Source organism: Melitaea cinxia, chromosome 13, assembly GCF_905220565.1.
Source record: "Melitaea cinxia chromosome 13, ilMelCinx1.1, whole genome shotgun sequence".
Classification (NCBI taxonomy): domain Eukaryota; kingdom Metazoa; phylum Arthropoda; class Insecta; order Lepidoptera; family Nymphalidae; genus Melitaea; species Melitaea cinxia.
Window position 1 is genome coordinate 9,626,979 of NC_059406.1, and position 18,604 is coordinate 9,645,582.

Below are 18,604 nucleotides of genomic sequence, written 5' to 3' on the forward strand. Positions count from 1 at the left end.
GACCCTACCTGCCAAATTCCAAGTTTGTAGGTGTTATAGTTTCGGAGATTTCGTGATGAGTGAGTCAACCTACCATCCCCCGTTTTAACCCAAAACCTCATCATTTATAGAGCATACATTTTAAATATCAAGCATCTTACTTCAAAAACATAGAACTTCATACAAACTTCCAACCCCTGTTTTACCCCCTTAGGGGTCGAGTTTCGTAAAATCCGTTCTTAAAGGATGCTTGCGTCTCTTAAGGAGCCTACCTGCCAAATTTCAAGTTTATAGGTGTTATAGTTTTGGAGATTTCGTGATGAATGACCTTTCGCTTTTATATATATTATAGATATTGTCTATTTGTCCCAAAATTATTTATAAATCTAATTCAGTCCAAATTACAGATGCTACAGATGCAATAAAAAACTGGAAGTTAATGTGTCCTAATGGCGATATCCCGAAGAACGTTACAAAACAAAAACCTTGGGATATGCCAATAGTTCACAATACTAATATAAGTTTGACGCAAAATCTTACAAGTGACAAAAACCGTGCCAGGCTTTTAGCTGTGTCCAATAAAGAGTCAGGTCATTGGTTACACCCAACGCCGTCAAAAAATCTTGGGACACTTTTAGACAATGAAAGTTTTAGAATTACTCTCGCTCTCCGGTTGGGAGCTCCACTGTGCTTTGGAACAAAGATGTCCGTGTGGAAAAGAGGTTGATTCTTTCGGACTACACGGCCTTTCCTGTAACAAGAATTCAGGTAGCTTTTCCCGCCACGGTTCCCTAAACGATACCATAAAAAGAGCTCTTGCCACCATCGACGTTCCTGCTCTTATCGAGCCTATTGGAATTAGTCGCAATGATGGCAAGAGACCTGATGGATTGACGTTGGTTCCCTGGGAAAGGGGGCGGACGCTATTGTGAGACGCAACCTGCGTTGACACACTTGCTCCGTCTCATGTCAGGGAAACAGCCTTAAAAGCGGGAGCCGCAGCGGAAAAAGCTGAAACGACTAAACGGCACAAATATTCGTCACTAATACAAATTACATTTTTGTACCTTGGACAGTGCTAAAAAAAAATTTAAATGAGATAACTCCTCGCTTTATTGCCTCAGCTGGTGACAAGAGGGCTGGTGCATTTTTTGCTCAGAGAATCTCAGAGAACGGGGAAATGCTGCCAGTATTCTTGGCACAATTCCACGCGGACATGATTTATACCAAAACTGTCAAACTGTAAATATTTAGTTAGTTGTGAATTGTAAATATGTATAATGTTTAATAAACTATTGTTGATTTAAAAAAAAATCTCATCGTAAACAACTGCTTATATAAAATCTAATAAAAATCTCGAATATATTTGACATAAAATATTACAAAGCGACATAAATTTAAAAACATAAAAATCGTGACGAAAACGGTCTTTTCATTTCCACTGTCAGTATTTAATTTTAAGAAGAACATAAATATTTATACAGAGATCCTTATCCTTAGATTTATGCGTTCATTTTGACCAAAAAAGCGAATAAAAAGTAAATTATCCCGCCAGAATTTATTTCCACAGTCAAGAATAACGATTCTATGACGCCTAAATTATCCCTGTCCCCTTCAGCGCCTATTGTTTTTAACTGTAATACGCGAAATAATCAAACACCTCCAATTGTCATTACATAAATTTAAAAACGTATTTCCATTTTATGTTATGTTGGTTGGTAACGTTGTTTATTCACAATGTTTTATTTTACGCTTTATCGGAATGTATAGAAATTACACAGTTGAAAAGGGGTTTGCATTATAGCGCAGATTGTTATTATGATTCAAATTGTTGTTGTATTTTATTGCAAAGTAAAAAATTTTATAAATATACATTTTACATCTGTATTTAATACTAGCTGATTCCGCGACTTCGTCCGCTTGGAATTTAACAAAATAGGTATTAAAATAAAAAAAAAATCTAAAATAAAAGTAGCCTAAGTGACTCCATATTTTTTACAATTTTTGTCTGTCTGTCTGTTTGTTCTGGCCAATCTCCGAAACGGCTGGACCGATCCTTACGAGACTCTCAACGGCAAATATCCGATGTCATAAGGAGTAACTTATGCTACTTTTATTTTTGATTTTTCTTTCTTTTCTTTTTTAATTCTGTGAACGAAACGAAAAAGCTAGTCGATATTGTAGTTAGTCAAGTAGACCCGTGCACCACACAAAACAAATCAAGTGGGAGAAACAATGAACAAACGACAGTATCATCCCAAGCCAAGATCTCGCGGCGTCTTATGCAGTTGTACCAGAGGCAAAGTTGGTACGAAAATGTGGCGGTCAAAAATTTGTGAGTTTTTAACCGACTACAAAAAAAGGAAGAGGCAACTCAACTCAACCGTAAATACATATATACATACAGACATACACATATACACATGCATACACACACACACACACACACACACACCTACATACTAGCTTTAACCCGCTGCTTTGCTCGCACTATATTATTTTACCAAATAGTATCCTATGCTACTTCTATTACCTCCAAGAATATGTGTACAAAGTTTCATGATGATCGGTTATGTAGTTTTTGCGTGAAAACGTAACAAACAAACTTACATTCACATTTATAATATTAGTAGGAATACACACAAACACATGCACATATATATACATATACACATACACACACACACAAACACACATACACACACACACACACACACAGACACACAAGGTCGAAGTACTCCCCAGTCGGGCTGCTCCAGATTTTAGCAGGATATTTCCTGCTGTGCACTATCTTAGTGAAATATTTAACCTCACATTCACATTGTATCATGCACCTCAATCTGTTTACAAATGTTTTCTTATGGTTTTTTTTTTTAATCGTATTTTTAATGCTTAGATGTGCTCGCTTAAAATGCATGCTAACAGTCTTTTAGCATTACTACATACTTTTGCAAAAAAAAAATAATTTTATTATTTATTTGAAAGTAGCTGTCATTTTCTCAGTCTCTCTGTGCATAAAATCGATATCCATCTTTTCAACAGAACTATGTCTGAAGTAAATTAAGCGACGTTCGGCAGAAGCGTTGAAACTTTAGTTAGTTATACGAGTTTATTGAAGTAGTCATTTTAATGGGACTATAAAATAGTGTTTTTATTTAAGGTATTCCATTCTTTTTAATTTACGACTAAATATTAGACATTGCTTATTAATTCGTTTTTCTTTTTTTATTAAAGAGTTTTGCCGCTACTGCGACTATATGTCAATCTGTTATTATACGTATATGTATAAGTTAATAGAGTTACATAATAAAACCTTAAAATATTATTAATAAAACTTCATCGAGCAATTTATAGCCATATATAATTTACTAGCCATGCCCGCGACTTCGCCCGCGTGGAATTTAACAAAAAAGTTATTGTTCAGTTCGCAGAGTTATAAAATTAACAAATTCTTAAAATAAAAGTAGCCAAAGTTACTCCTTCAAAAAGTCCCGTCAAAACAGGTCCAGGCGTTTCAGAGATTAGCCGGAACAAACAGACAGGCAGACGAAAATTCTAACAAATGTTATTTTGGTATATGTACCATACATACCTATTAATTTAGTAAAGAGCGGTTATTTTAATATTACAAACAGACACTCCAATTTTATTTATTTGTATAGATTTATCAAAGTAGATTCTGATGTTGCTGAAATACTATTACATTCTTAGACATCGGTATAAAACAGTTTATTAGGAAAAAAATGGCGTCTTCTGGTTGTGTTCTTAACACATTCCATTAAAATGTGATAGACATCCTCTACTACTCCACAATCGGAATAATTAGGATTCGGATTTATACCCTTCATATTGCTAAATTTATGGAATAGTATACGTCCAGACCGTGACGGTAAAGCACCATGTCTTTTATATTCAATAACTCTGTGTCTATCCAAGGCACATTGAGCGGGTGAGATTGTATGGTCCTATATACAAGATGCTTTTGTCTTTCAACCTTTTATGAAAACATTGTCTCCATAAATCAAATTGTTTATTTTTAACTATATGTAAACCACTGTACTGAATATGAGATGGAATCCACTGCAAAAAAAAACTGTTTAAGACTCTTCTCTTAAACTTCATATTTGTTTTAAAATTATATATGCCACGGGTGTACTTTTAGGGTTAGATGATAAGAGCCCATTTAGAGTGAGAAAATAACAAAAAATGTCTGTAGTCAATGGATACGTACGAGACTCAACGTGTATGATAGAAATGTGACTACTTATTTTAAAGTCAATTGAAGCACTGTGCTGTGTGGCTACGGCACTAAAGAATTTAGCCACCCCCTCTCTTCCCGTGGGTGTCGTAAGAGGCGACTAAGGGATAATAAGGTTCCACAACCATCTTGGAACTTAAAAAGCCGACCGATGGCGGGATAACCATCCAACTACTGGCTTTAAAATATACAGGCCGAAGACGGGCAGCAGCGTCTTTGGTGCGACAAAGCCAGTACTGCGGTCACCAACCCGCCTGCCCAGCGTGGTGACTATGGGCAAAACACATGAGTTCACGTTATTTTTGGCGTAAATTTGTGGAGGTCTATGTCCAGCAGTGGACTGTATAGGCTGCAATGATGAAGCTAAAGATTCGGCAACAAAAAATGCTGTACCTATTGTGTTTGCCATCCTTAGAACCGCCAGTATTTTTTTTTTTTTTTGTAAAAGCTGTTATAATATTCGTTAATAAAGTTTTTACAGTTATTATTTAAATATGATGTACTAAAGTTTCTTTTAGGTGTATTTATATTAATTATCTCTATTTTAATTACATTCGCTATATGAATACTGCTCGGCTACGTGCAAAGTAAGAAAAAGTTCAAAGAGTAATTTTTATTGACCTCCACGTTTTTTAGAATATCGTAAACCTCTATAAACAACGGGTTATTCTTTCATTTCCACGAAGTAATTAAAATTCTCAATAGAAATTCGTTTAACATTTGAATGAGTGAATTTGTGGTTATAGATATTGATTTCAATAAAAATTTACCGGCTAAAAACAATCTTCGGAAATAAAGATGTTGTATACACAATTCTGATTCCATTACTTGAGCCGGTGTACTCATATACATTTTGCCTTCTATCTAATATTCTCAGTACATTTGATACTTTTTTTCTTTTCTTTTTCTTCTTCAATGTATTTTGTGTTTCAGAAGTTTGAGGGCTTCACTGATTAACTTATTCAGTTTTAGGATAAATTACTAGCAATGTACTTGTTGGAGCGTAAACATGCTTTATCTTAGGTTTGACTCTTAGGCTTAGGATGTACCTATTATAGATTTCAAATATAAACAGTAACATTCTGAATTTATTTTCCAATTTTTTACTCTTTTTTAAAATGTAGGACTTTATCAAAAGCCATATGATTACCCTTACAATTAATACAAAGAAAACAATTATTCTCAATTACTCACAATTTGGATGATCTTTATTCAACTTAGGGCAAATTGATTTATTAGATGGACACATTTTTTGCTGTATTTTGCTGATGAAACAACGTCAACAAGATTGACGGTCGGAATTTTTTTTTACTTATTTAGTGCTAATTATTCGCAGGGGCTAGTTATATATAATAGGATAAGAGATCGGTCAGGTCAGTGAAATAATCTAACAGACAAGTTTAATTTCACTTGACGTTATTAATTGTGACATTTTATATCAAAACTAGCTTTGCCCGCGATTTTGTCCGCGTATAATTTGCAAAAAAATGTTTTTTGGTTCGCAGAGTTACTAAATGAATAAATTTTTAAAAAATAATAGTAGCCTAAGTTATTCCTTATTACATCAGCTAACTGCCAGTGAAAGTTCTGTCAAAATCAGTCCTGCCGTTTCAGAGGTTAGCCGGAATGAACAGACAGACAGACAGACAAAAATTTAAAAAAATGTTTTTTAGGTATTTCTACTATGTATACATATATCCACGTGCATTTAGTAAAAAGCGGTTATTTTAATATTACAAACAGACACTCCAATTTTATTTATTTGTATAGATTTATAGATTATTGGTCTATAGACAAATACTGAACAAGTATAAACTAGAATAACTACAAAATTTCGTAAATAATTCATTAGTTTGGTTTAAAATTCATTACAAAAGCAACACGAAACTGTATAACCCAGCATGAACTGTGTTAATTTTGATTTTTAAACAATTGTAAGCCATTTATTGCATGCAGGTTAAGGTAGGTTAGAATATAAATACTAGGTGACCCGGCAAATTTCCTATATATATATATACATCTTCTTTTACACTCCTGATTCCTTCTTTTACACTTCTCTTACGCTCCTGAGAATAAAGAAAACAAAAAAATGTTCATGTGGGTTCAGACGTTTGCAAGTTATACGCGTACAAAAATTTAGGCGGTTAATTTTTATTTATTAAGATTTTTTGTCCACAGTTCCGCCGAACATAGTCGACGAGGGTACCAGTGGGGACCTGGTAGCACGAGAGGGAACAGACGTAAGCATCTCGTGCAGAGCGGACGGCAGACCTCTCCCACGCATACTGTGGAGGCGGGAAGACGGCACTAACATACAGTTAAGAAATGAAGCTGGTGAGCTATACAAAGGTATGCGACATTTCCAAAGTCTTCACGTCACGTTGAAATCTTTAACATCATTTTTCAATACTTATCATAAGGCTAAGCTTATGAATAACTGTTATAAGCCTTTTTGACATTGAAGATTTGAGAGATCAATAGCTGTTTTACGTAGTTTTAAAAGTTAAACGTGGTACCTAATACCTAAATGGCCCCTCTCTTGCGGAATATAATATATATATATTATTTTACTAATTTTGAAGGTAGGACAGAATACCGTTTCAGAAATAAAATTAAACTAGTGTAAATTTAAGTCCCATGTTTTAATTTAGTATGATTTCCTGTTTTTACTGTCTGGTATCTCTGATCGATATAAATATCTGCTGAATTATACTCTGTCTTCGTATGTAAAAATACTTTACTATCGAAATAATTCTAGTAAAAAACCGTATTAAATTCGAACAAAGAGGAAAGCATGTTTCATATAAGCATTATAATTTAAAAGTACTTAGTCTCTGAAGATGAAAAAACACAGCTCCGAAAACTTAAGGAAAATTCAATGCGAAATTCGATTCATACAGAAACGTAAATTAGGGGAGCTATTTATAAATGACTGTGACGGCTCCGTTTTATGGATAACGTTTTTATAAAATTTTCTTTTGTAAAACGAGAGTTTTTACTTTAATTTCTCTGCCAGGCTAGTCTCTTGTTTCCTTTTCAAGTATTATTGGAGGAAAATTATTCATTATTTTTGTATATTTATCTCAGCAGGATTAAACAAAAGCCATTCATAATTTATGCTCTCTCATCTTTGATAATGAAAGGTATTTAACATTCATTATAAAAAATGTTTACAATTTTCGGTTGGTAATTTTCCATTAAAAATTAATTTTGTTTTGATTATTTATTTACACGGAAAAATAAATTATACGTTTTTTAGTTTGAGGTTTATATTTTTTAAATTATAGTTTATATATGAGTTAAATTGCTTTAACAAAATTATTGCATCGATTTTCATAGAAGGCCCCCGGTATGAAAAAAATATAAGGAGTAAAATCTACTAACGAATGACATAACGTTCTCGTAATGCCATCTATCGGAACCCTCAATTTGAGATGGTATTAGTGTTTTTCTTAGCCTAGTAAGCCTTTTTTGTGCCTATTTACACAGTTGATCTGAAGGAGTAAACCCAGTCGTGCGTCGGAGCTGACACACACTTTTTTATTTTATGTCAATCAAAGCATATTATAAACAAAAAAACCAAATGTTAAAAATTATTTTTTTGATTAATTGTCATCAAAATATTTTCTGAAGTTTGATCCATTTTCAAATATAAATGCATTTGAAAATGGAACAAACTTATTTTGTGTCATACTTAAATCCAAAAAAAATCCTTTATAAAAAGTATGCTCAACTACTTAGGAGCTTCGTATTATAAACCACTGTTTTTAAATTATTTTTTATTAAAATTATTTACATAATCTCTATTAAAATTATTTTATTTATTTAAATGTAATATTAAATTATGTGTTTGAATGTGTTAACACGGAAAAAAATATTCAGTTTCAAAAAAGTTCAGTTAATTGCTGCTCTATTGTGTGTCTCGTGTGGCTTACCACACGGCATTCATAGAAAGAAATAACGAATTATGAAATCTTTCAAAATCGTAAAAATAACAACCATTTAATATTTTAATAGTTTACTAACATGAAAATGCATAAAAATACTTTAACAACAACTATTAAACGTTTATAATGAAAATCGATTTTGGATTAACTTAACCTAAGAATTAAATTAAAAAAAAATACTACAGCTTTCGGTTCACCGATTACCTCAGCTTATATCGCTATATTAATACTAAAATCTTAGAAATCATGACATTTTAAGTCGTTAAGAGGTATATAAATGTATTCAAATTGATGTTGGTAGATTAATTCAGCTTTAAATGAAATCTAGACTCTAAATGGTATCGTTTAAACCCTTAACATTATTCATTTATTATTATATCTATGAATTAGACAAAACTTAATGTTTAAAAGCTATATTAACTACTTTTTACCTTTGATTATATGCCACAAAATATAATATAAGTGATTGTACTTAATACAACTACCCAACTTTTGTAAAAATTAGAAACGCAATGAATGTATGTATGTATGTATGACATATATAATGTATGTAATGTATGTATGACAAGTAGATGTAGGAGATAAATAAATAAATATTTACAACATACATACACGGTCATTTGTTCCTAAAGCAAACAACTTAATGCTTGTGTTATAGGTAACAGCCGAGTGGTATAGCTACACACACATATATATATATATATATATATATATATATATATATATATATATATATATATATGTATATATATATATATATATATATATATATATATGTGTGTGTGTGTCAGTGTGTGTGTGTGTGTGTGTGTGTAGCTATATCAATCGATTAACATACTTATAAATAATACATGTATAAATATATAAATAAATATATATATTATACCCAGACTCGGCGTGGAAATCAAACCCACAACCCCCAGAGCAGAAAGCAGGGTCAAACTGCGCCAACAGGCTAGTCAAGTAGTCAGATGTCGTAACGATTATGTTTTACTTACTTTCTGAAATATTACTTTTACTCTTCACACAGAGGATATGTATATGGGGCCATCGCTAAATCTGACGAAGGTGGAACGCCGTCAGATGGGTGCTTACCTCTGTATAGCCTCCAACGATGTACCTCCATCTGTCAGCAAGAGAATAATGCTTAGTGTTAACTGTGAGTATTTCTTAAAATAATTACATTTACACATTAGTTACATACATAACAACGATGTCTTATATGTAATACGGTATTACGGTAGCAATGATACAAAGCTCTCAAATATTGCCAACATGCTAACAAAACGACTAATATTATGACATTCTAACATTATCTAATGTAGCGTTGTGTAGGTTTTTCTTTAACATTCGTGGATTCTTTTATGTATTGCTTAAAAAAATGGAAGGACGAGAATACATTAATTTCGTTTTTTATATACTTTTTAACTTTATAAAAAACAGAAAAAGCAAAATGCACAAAAATAGTTGATATTTTATTCAATGGTTTTTATATTTTCGTTATCAAAGCTCAACGTACCTACATTGAAATAAAACTAAATAAATTTTGATTTAAATCAACTTCAGAAATGTCTTTTTAAATAAGTTAGAAAATTCGGGAAGAAAATCTAATTTCAGTATGAGAATTTTATATGTCTGGATCGTATCGAAAACGCAGTAAAAGGTCTTCAAACTTATTCCTTTTGGATAGACTAAATTTATGTGACTCGATCGAAGTGTTTTTACAACCTGTGGAATTTAAGTTTGAAATGAATTTAAGAAAACTGTAAATAGCTGTGACTGTAAAAATCATTTTGAAATCATATTGAATAATAAAATTCAAAGCAATTGTGGCAATATTTTTGGCAAACTTATTCTACGCTTATTTGTACTTTTGCGAAATATTATTATGCGTAATTTTATGAATTATGGATCTTAGGCGCGAGCTTGAGGAGGCCTATATCCAGTAGTAAATGGGCTGTATTGAGTGAATTTTATGAAAAGCTTGTCTTGTTTTGTCCATCTGTGTATATATTATATGTCAGTTTAAACTTGCTTTATTGAATAAATATCTTTATTACAGTTGGACCATCAATACTGATATCGTCAAAGGTGATCGGAGTTCCCACTGGTTCTCAAACTCAGCTCGAGTGTCTTGTAGAGGCATATCCTCCAGCCATCAATTATTGGCTTAAAAGTGGGGAAGAAATGATACTCTCTGGGTATGTAAGTGGAAAATAATCCTCTTTTTAAACAATATAGTAGACTTACATTTGTCTAAAACCTTTGAAGTCCAGCAAATTACTGCTTAATAGCAGTGTTTTTAATGATCAATATAGGTATGTTAGAAATACGCGCCACATTTTTATATAGATAAAAGGAATATGAATAAAAGTAAATAAATGTGTAGAACTGTTCTTATAAATGAAATATTTAGATATATTTTTTTTCAAAATTACGTCGTATTATAAGGGAACTACTTTTAATATTGTATTTCTTTAAAAATGAGTTTGTTTGTACTAATTTTAATATAAGTACCCAAGTGACCGAGCTTAGCTCGGTATTTTTAGTAGTGTTTTTTGGAAATTATATTTAAATACGAATTATAATATTAATAAAATATGAATAATATTTTTCGATCTTACCGACATAATAATAAAAATAAATATGAAGTGGTTATTTTTAATAAAAAATCACGAGTGCTATTAGAAAAAGAGGGGGAATAATTGTGTTTGCTCGCAAACGAAAAAAAAACTGACTTCAATTACATCGACAAGTAATACAATGTAGATCGACGAAAAAATAGTCAAGCAACTACGCGTTATCAAAGATTACTCAAAAAGTAATTATTAGATCTCGATAAAATTTATATATGACCACATGATAAACATCAACTTTCGATTAAATTAAAAATTATCAAAATCGGTACACCCAGTAAAAAGTTATTACGGATTTTCGAGAGTTTCCCTCGATTTCTCTGGGATCCCATCATCAGATCCTAGTTTCCTTATCACGGTACCAAACTAGGAATATCCCCTTTCCTACAAAAAAAGAATTATCAAAATCGGTACATCCAGTAGAAAGTTATACGGTATAATACAACGTAGGTCGACGAAAAAAGCGTCAAGTAAAAACGCATTATTAGATATAACTCGAAAAGTAGTTGTTGGATCTCAAATAAATTTAAATGGGACCAATCGGCATACACTACCTTTCGATTAAAACAAAATTTGTCGAAATCGGTCTACCCGGTCAAAAGTTCTGATGTAACAATCATAAAAAAAAAAAAAAAAATACAGTCGACTTGAAAACCTCCTCCTTTTTTGGAAGTCGGTTAAAAAATCGATCTAGGCATGAAGGTTTGAACCGGGGTCTTCTCAGTCGGTCCCGACCGGCCGATTTCCCACCTGAGCAATTTTGACTTTATAGACAATTTTAAACAATTTTTTCGTATTCTAATAATATTGTAGCCATTTTTTCATTGCCTAAAACAGGGATAAAATGATATTTTTAAAAAATGAATGCTAGCTATATCGATTTATCGCCACCGAAATCCCCTGCATACTAAGTTTCATGAAAATCGTTGGAGCCGTTTCCGAGATTCAGATTCTACACAAATATATATACAAACATTGCTCATTTAAAGATATTAGATAATGAACGCTTATGATACTACTATGTTATAAGAGGTAAATGTATAATTACTCTAGCTGTAGTTGAGAGGATCTATATTAAATATGCTGATAAAAAAAAAACAGTATTAAAGTCACTTTAAGAGCCAATATCGTATAATATAGTAAAGCGAGAAAATAGGTCACTTCTTAGTAAACTAGGTGTAAGTTCTCATTGCATACATAAATATTTAAATACACTAGATTTGTCTTGCAGTCCGGATCAACGTTAGTCTCGAACCAACAGCAAATCCGAATAAAAAAAAACGTGTCACATATTCGAACACTCAACAATCCATTGTAAAGAATACTAATGTTTGTGAAAAACGATTTTACAAATGGACAAGAAGTGTTTACCATCTACTAGTATTTTTCAATTAAAATACTTTTACGTAAAATAAAAAGTAGTGATATACTGACAGTACAGGAGAAATATACAAAATCCAAAATGACAGTGAAATATTGCACACGGCAATCATTTGCTTCGATTTATTAAAAACTAACAAAAGTTGCATTGTTCGAGTTTTTTTTAATCACTAAAATTTATGTGAAAAAATAAATAGGACGGAATGAAACATATTATACAATATTACAATTTATTACATACTTTTAACAGTAAAGTATATTGTTGTAAATAAATAACTGAATAGTAAGTACGTTTTCCAATATTACGGAACTGTGTGATAGTCGCATTTTATTGTAAACATATCTGTTTTATTTCATAGCATATCTATGAATTATTAGCTTACAAAAAATCCATCCAAGAGCACTCTGTTAAAATTTTGTTTCTAGCATGAAAAACTGTAAGTGATTATGGACTATTGAAAATCACTATAGAACAATGCTGACTACTTAATTAGTAACGAAAACGTTCTCTTCTCAGATTATATTACACACTGAATTATAATCACTTTATATATTTATTACTTACTTCGATAAAACTATGAAATAAAAACATTCTAGTATAGAACGAAAAGGATACGTGCAATACATATAATACTGAGATTTTTTTTTTTAGTGATTACTTAATGATTACACATTTAAGCGTTGTATTTAAGCAATACGTTATAGAAATAATTTTTTAAGAAAAACATTTTAAGAGAACGCATTTCTCGAAAATGTTAACTAATTTTTAAGAAAAAAAGTACAAGAGAATAAATAGTTTTTTTTTTTTTTTACATCAGTAGGTCGGCAAACAAGCGTACGGCTCACCTAATGGCAAGAAATTAACCGTAGCGTATAGACTCCTACAACACCATAAGCATCGTAAGCGCGTTGCCGACCCAATCCCCAATCCTCCCCAGGAGCTCTGGTCACCTTACTCACCAACAGGAATACAATACTGCTTGAAAACAGTATTATTTAGCTGTGATCTTCTGCAAGGTCGAGGTACTACCCCAGTCGGGCTGCTCCAGATTTTGAGCAGGAAATTCCTGCTGTGCCCTACCTCAGTTAAAAACTACTAATATTTAATTCATCAATACTCTATTTCATTTTAGAGGTAAACATTCAATTAAGGAGGTACGCGTCTCATTATATCAGACAAGGACAATATTAACTATAACAGAATTTAGCACTGAAGATACAGGAACATATACTTGTATTGCAACAAACACAATAGGAAAGGCTGATGGAACATTAAGATTGAACGGTATGTAAAAAATACGCTATATTTAAAACCACATATTTTATAAATTGCCAAAATAAACAATACATTGGTATTATTAAATATTAAAAATATATGAAAAAATATAAAAATACAATTTAATTGCTTAAAACCTGTATTCGAATCCTGCTTTAATTTCGATCTTATTTTGTTTTATGTGTGATATATTAAATAAAGGTAATTTATTTCTCAACCCCATTGAATACCTGAAGCTGTCTAGGAGCAGAACGTAAATACCTTGATAATACACTTGGAAAATTTAACGTAGAAACAAGAAAGAAATGCCTATGCAACGAGATATCAATGTAACTCTATAATTTTAAACTCTAATGAACAAAAAAAGACCAACAGAGTCATTAAAAAGATATTGGGTTTACAGAAATTAAGATAACAACTACAACTACTACAACAACAACGACGACAACAACAACTACAACAACAACAACAACGACGTCAGCACCTACAACTACAGAAATGACAACACCTCCACGTAAGTATTTATTGACGATCCATGTAATAGGAAAATGTTATTTGTTAGATTATTTTCAATACCCCGAGTAGAAATTTTTTCGTCTTTCTTAGAAGGACCGGACCAGCAGGCCTAGCATGCGCGCCACGACAAAATTTTGTCTACCCCTTTTCTCGTATTATCTCTCTATGTCTACAGTAGCTAACATGCATGCACGCGATACTCGTCTCGTTACGTCAATAGAAGAGATAATCATTAAATTTTTGTGATCTGTGATATTTATCTCTACGGAAGCTAACATGACATCGTAATTTTGTCGAATTTTGTCGTTTTAAGAAGAGAAACTTCTCGTTTTCAATATTATCGACGAGAAAGACGATAAATAAAAAATAAATAAAACCGGGTGCCTATTTTTTGTATACCATGGCGTTTCCCTATTATAATTATATAATTTCGGTATACGAAGAGCGGGAAATGCGAAAAGTTGAGTGAAGTGTGCCATATAATGACACAAAAAACGTATTTGCGGCCTGTTGCTTCTTATTCTAAATAATAATAATAATAATACTTTATTTCAGACCAAAGTATAAGTCCATATTGGGTTAGTACAACAAGACAAGACAACATTCAGAATAAAAAACAAAACAAAATTATATTAAAAAAATCAATAAGTAAAAATAAAATTAAATAGAATAAAAGTAAAATCAATAATCAAAAAAAAAAAAAAAATTCGAAAATTCATAAAATTTTAAAAATTAAAAAAAAAAAACAATGCGTGATAGAATTACAATTATCTAATGTGCGACAAGATATAAAGCACAACACGAGCATATTGTTTTACATATATAATTAAATTCATTTACTTACGCCGTTTTATTTTCCATATTAGATTTTTTAAATTAGATATACACTTTTTATCTTAGCCAAAAGGCCGAGAACATTGTTAAATAAAACATGTGTCACTCGTTTGAAATTATACAAACGTTGGCTCATCCCGGTTTGGCACAATTGGTCAATAACCTTGTAAATTCAACTTTACGACATAAGAAATAAGAATGATATTCAGTTGTGATTATGGTTGATAATGTTTCTCTACTCGACAAGGCGAAGTCTTCGGAAGAGAATTTTGTCTCTCGTAGTGCGCATGTTAGGGTAATCGAGAAAATACTCGATGTTAGACATTATCTCTCTCTCTCGTCAAGAGATATCTCGTTGTATGCATGCTAGGCCGGCAGGCATGCCTGATCAGGACTAGATAAGGCATCATAACGCAGATGATTGGTCTGCACCTGATCAGGATGAGATGAGCTTTCCTGATCGGGTCCAGATCAGGAAGTCTCATCTCATCCTGATCAGCCGGTTCGGTCCGGTCCTTTTAAAAAACACGAATGTATATTCTTGAAAAAATTGTTTAACAAAAAAAAGCGAATTGATATTATAAATATGTTACTTAACATAATTATTATGATATTTATTTCCGTTTATTTTTTCCAGTGTATTATTTATTTATGTTTTAAATATTAATTATTTTTATTTATTTTTATGTTATTAATTAAATTTTATTTATTAACTTTTAATAATTAACTACTAATTAACTATTTCCTATTACGACTGCTCCACTGTGTAGAAATGGACTCCCTGCTACCTATAACTATCCTAATAACTGTATATATACTAAGTGCGCTTAAAAACATTAATAGCGCGATTCAGGATCAGTTCGCGTAATTTCTTTCAGGCTATCCTGATCTGGACCGGACCGGGTCCTGATCCAGTATGCCTTACCATACTTGATTATATTTTACATCAGGCTATCCTGATCTGGACCGGCCGGGTCCTGATCCAGTATGCCTTACCATACTTGATTATATTTTACATCAGGCTATCCTCGTCTGGACCAAACCTGATCCTGATAGAGCTTGCCTGATCCGGCATGCCTCACTATATCCTGATCTGGTCCAGATACATGATCTGGTTGAGCCTGACCTTTTGTCTAGTTTCGGGACAAGCCGAATTATACTTTTCAAATCTTATGCAAGATTCCTGTAAGCAGAAGTTTTAAGGAGATAAAAAATAGCCTATTGCCGCTAGGTGATTAACAGCAGACACTATAGTCAATGTACGAATCGCCTAATAATAAATCATAATTTATGCACTTACTATTTAATAATAGTAATATAAAACTAACACAATTACTTAGAAAATTCAGGTAATCAAAGTAATTATGTGGCATAAGCAATTAACGACTCTTTATTACGGAGCAAATAATAAATAAATGAGACAATCTGTATTCACCCTTCATAATTTTATTAAACGAATATGTAAATTGGTAATTATGAATGGATAGTGTAACAGACGCCCAGAGCTAACCGTCGGTAATGCATATTTGTTCAGCTGTTACTGATTTACGACTCCATTACGTTTCATCATTTGGTTATACTATGCACTTTTACTGTTTATGTTTACAAGAAGATGTATGAGTAATACATTTGGCTAATATGAGAAAACACGGATGTTATTTGTTATGTTTTTTGAGTTATAAAAGTACACCGCACTTTTAATAGGTAATACTTTTTAAATTTATTTATGGTTTCTTTCCTTCACAATACAATTTTACTGAAGATCCAAAAGCAATATTGACTTGGTATATATTTCCTTTTGACATTGTTATTGTACAAGATGTTGATCAAAATTATCGTGATTACTGATTAGTATATCCCAACATTAAGATATAACGAACTTTACATCAAAGTTTTGGTGGTATATAATAGTATGATTATATTTTAATTGTCTCTTTATTATTTAGATTACGTGGTGGCTTTGCAGCCAGCTGAACACAAGTTTTATACACCGGATGTTACTACATATGGTAAACTTTATACATTATTGTATTGTTTAGTATTTGATACAAGTATATTTTTACTTATTCCTTACAAATAAACAACAAAAATTAAAAAAAAAAAAATTTCAACTTTTAAATTAAGATGGCAGTATTTTTTTTTTTTAGAAGTATTATACTTGAAATAATATTTAGTAGAGTATATAACTACGAATAAAAGTGTGTATTTTTACTAGATACAATGCAGAACGTCATAGAGCAGTCCGTCCTCGACAACAACTGGCAGCCGACTACAGAATCTACAGCGTTCAGCGCCCATCAAACTTTCTCTCTCTCCACCCTCGCTTTAATTACAGGGCTACCACAGCTCATGTTTTACATACTATTTAGTTTAAATTTAAATTTTACTTGTATATTTAAACACAGATATCAACAAATTATAAACAGTGCGAGATGATAAGTTTAGTGATTAAATCTTAAGTGTCAATTTAATCTTATACAAAAGTAATGTTATTTTGTAAAATAATAATTAATATTAATTGCTGTTGTTGGTATGCAAATATTATTGATGAAACTTATATCCAGAAAATTGGACTAGTCAGCTTTCTTATAATTATAATGATTGAGTATTTGTCGGTGAAACCATTAATCAAATGAAGCGTTAATACGAGTATAAATGGACTATACTATTTTTGATCTTGATAAAACTTATTGGTTAAAATAATTACCTTGAACAATAATACCTTTAAAAACAAATCAAAATAAAATAAAATTACATAGTAATACATATATCAATAAGACATATTTAATTTGACAGACAGACCTACATTGACTTTAAAACATCAGTATAGTATAGTTAGCAGAATTGTAACAGTTTAAGAAAATGTTACAAAATATGAAATCACCAAAATTTTACTCTATATGTATTATTTGTAAGAATTGATTAAATTATTGTGAATGAAATGAATGCAGTATTTCGATTTCAGTTGAAATATTCATTTTAACAATATCTGAATCAATTATTGTTATTATTCGATTTGAGTCTATAGCCTCAACTTTGTAACAATAACAAATAGCATAACATAGATTTATAATTTAAATAACAACGATTTTTTTACTTATTTTATTAATGTATTTATATAATGTTGTATGTACGTAAAGTAATCTTATTTATAATGTCACTGTAGTTGACTGTGACGATAAAAAGGACAACAAAAGAACCATTTCATCATTGCTTTTGTAACGAAAGTTTTATGACTAAAAACAAATAAAGTACAAAAACAAAAGTGTTTGTTTTTTCTTTAATATTATTATTTATTTTAAGAGCAAATATGTCTGACTTTAATTGAGTTTTTAAATATATTTTGCTAGTTATGAAGAGGACAATTTCCGAAAAAATAACCGTACTTGAAAAAAATCCATTTTAATTGTACTTACATTACTCAGATAGATATGGCCAATTAAAAAACAAGCTACGATTAAAAATAAAAAGTACATTTAGCCACAAATGTCAACCAACTTGCAATCAAATTTCAATATAATTAAAAACACGAAAGTTATCTAGTATATAATAAAACAACTTAATGTACTGTACCTAACTTAATGTTCTGTACTGTACTGTACTTTTATTTTTCAAATTTAAGAATTATTCGTAAAAAACACGCTCATAATGACGTTAAGCAAATGAAAAAAATACATTTGCCATATGACAGCACTAATAATAGTGCAACAAAAATCTATAATCTTAAAAAAGCATATCAATAAATTGTAAATTATTATTTGTAAATATAGTTATTGTA

General features: G+C 31.1%; 1 protein-coding gene across 1 annotated transcript in view; it reads left to right on the forward strand.

Moving 5' to 3' along the window:
- The window catches only part of LOC123658888 (protein amalgam-like), a 77,693-nt gene extending 60,431 nt beyond the window's left edge, over positions 1 to 17,262 (forward strand). The window contains exons 4-10 of the mRNA XM_045594178.1: positions 6,416 to 6,586; positions 9,215 to 9,343; positions 10,247 to 10,385; positions 13,334 to 13,485; positions 13,880 to 13,990; positions 16,773 to 16,835; positions 17,042 to 17,262. Coding sequence (XP_045450134.1) covers positions 6,416 to 6,586; positions 9,215 to 9,343; positions 10,247 to 10,385; positions 13,334 to 13,485; positions 13,880 to 13,990; positions 16,773 to 16,835; positions 17,042 to 17,262 — 986 coding nt within the window. The remainder of the gene's footprint in view (positions 1 to 6,415; positions 6,587 to 9,214; positions 9,344 to 10,246; positions 10,386 to 13,333; positions 13,486 to 13,879; positions 13,991 to 16,772; positions 16,836 to 17,041) is intronic.
- Positions 17,263 to 18,604: the final 1,342 nt, after the last annotated feature.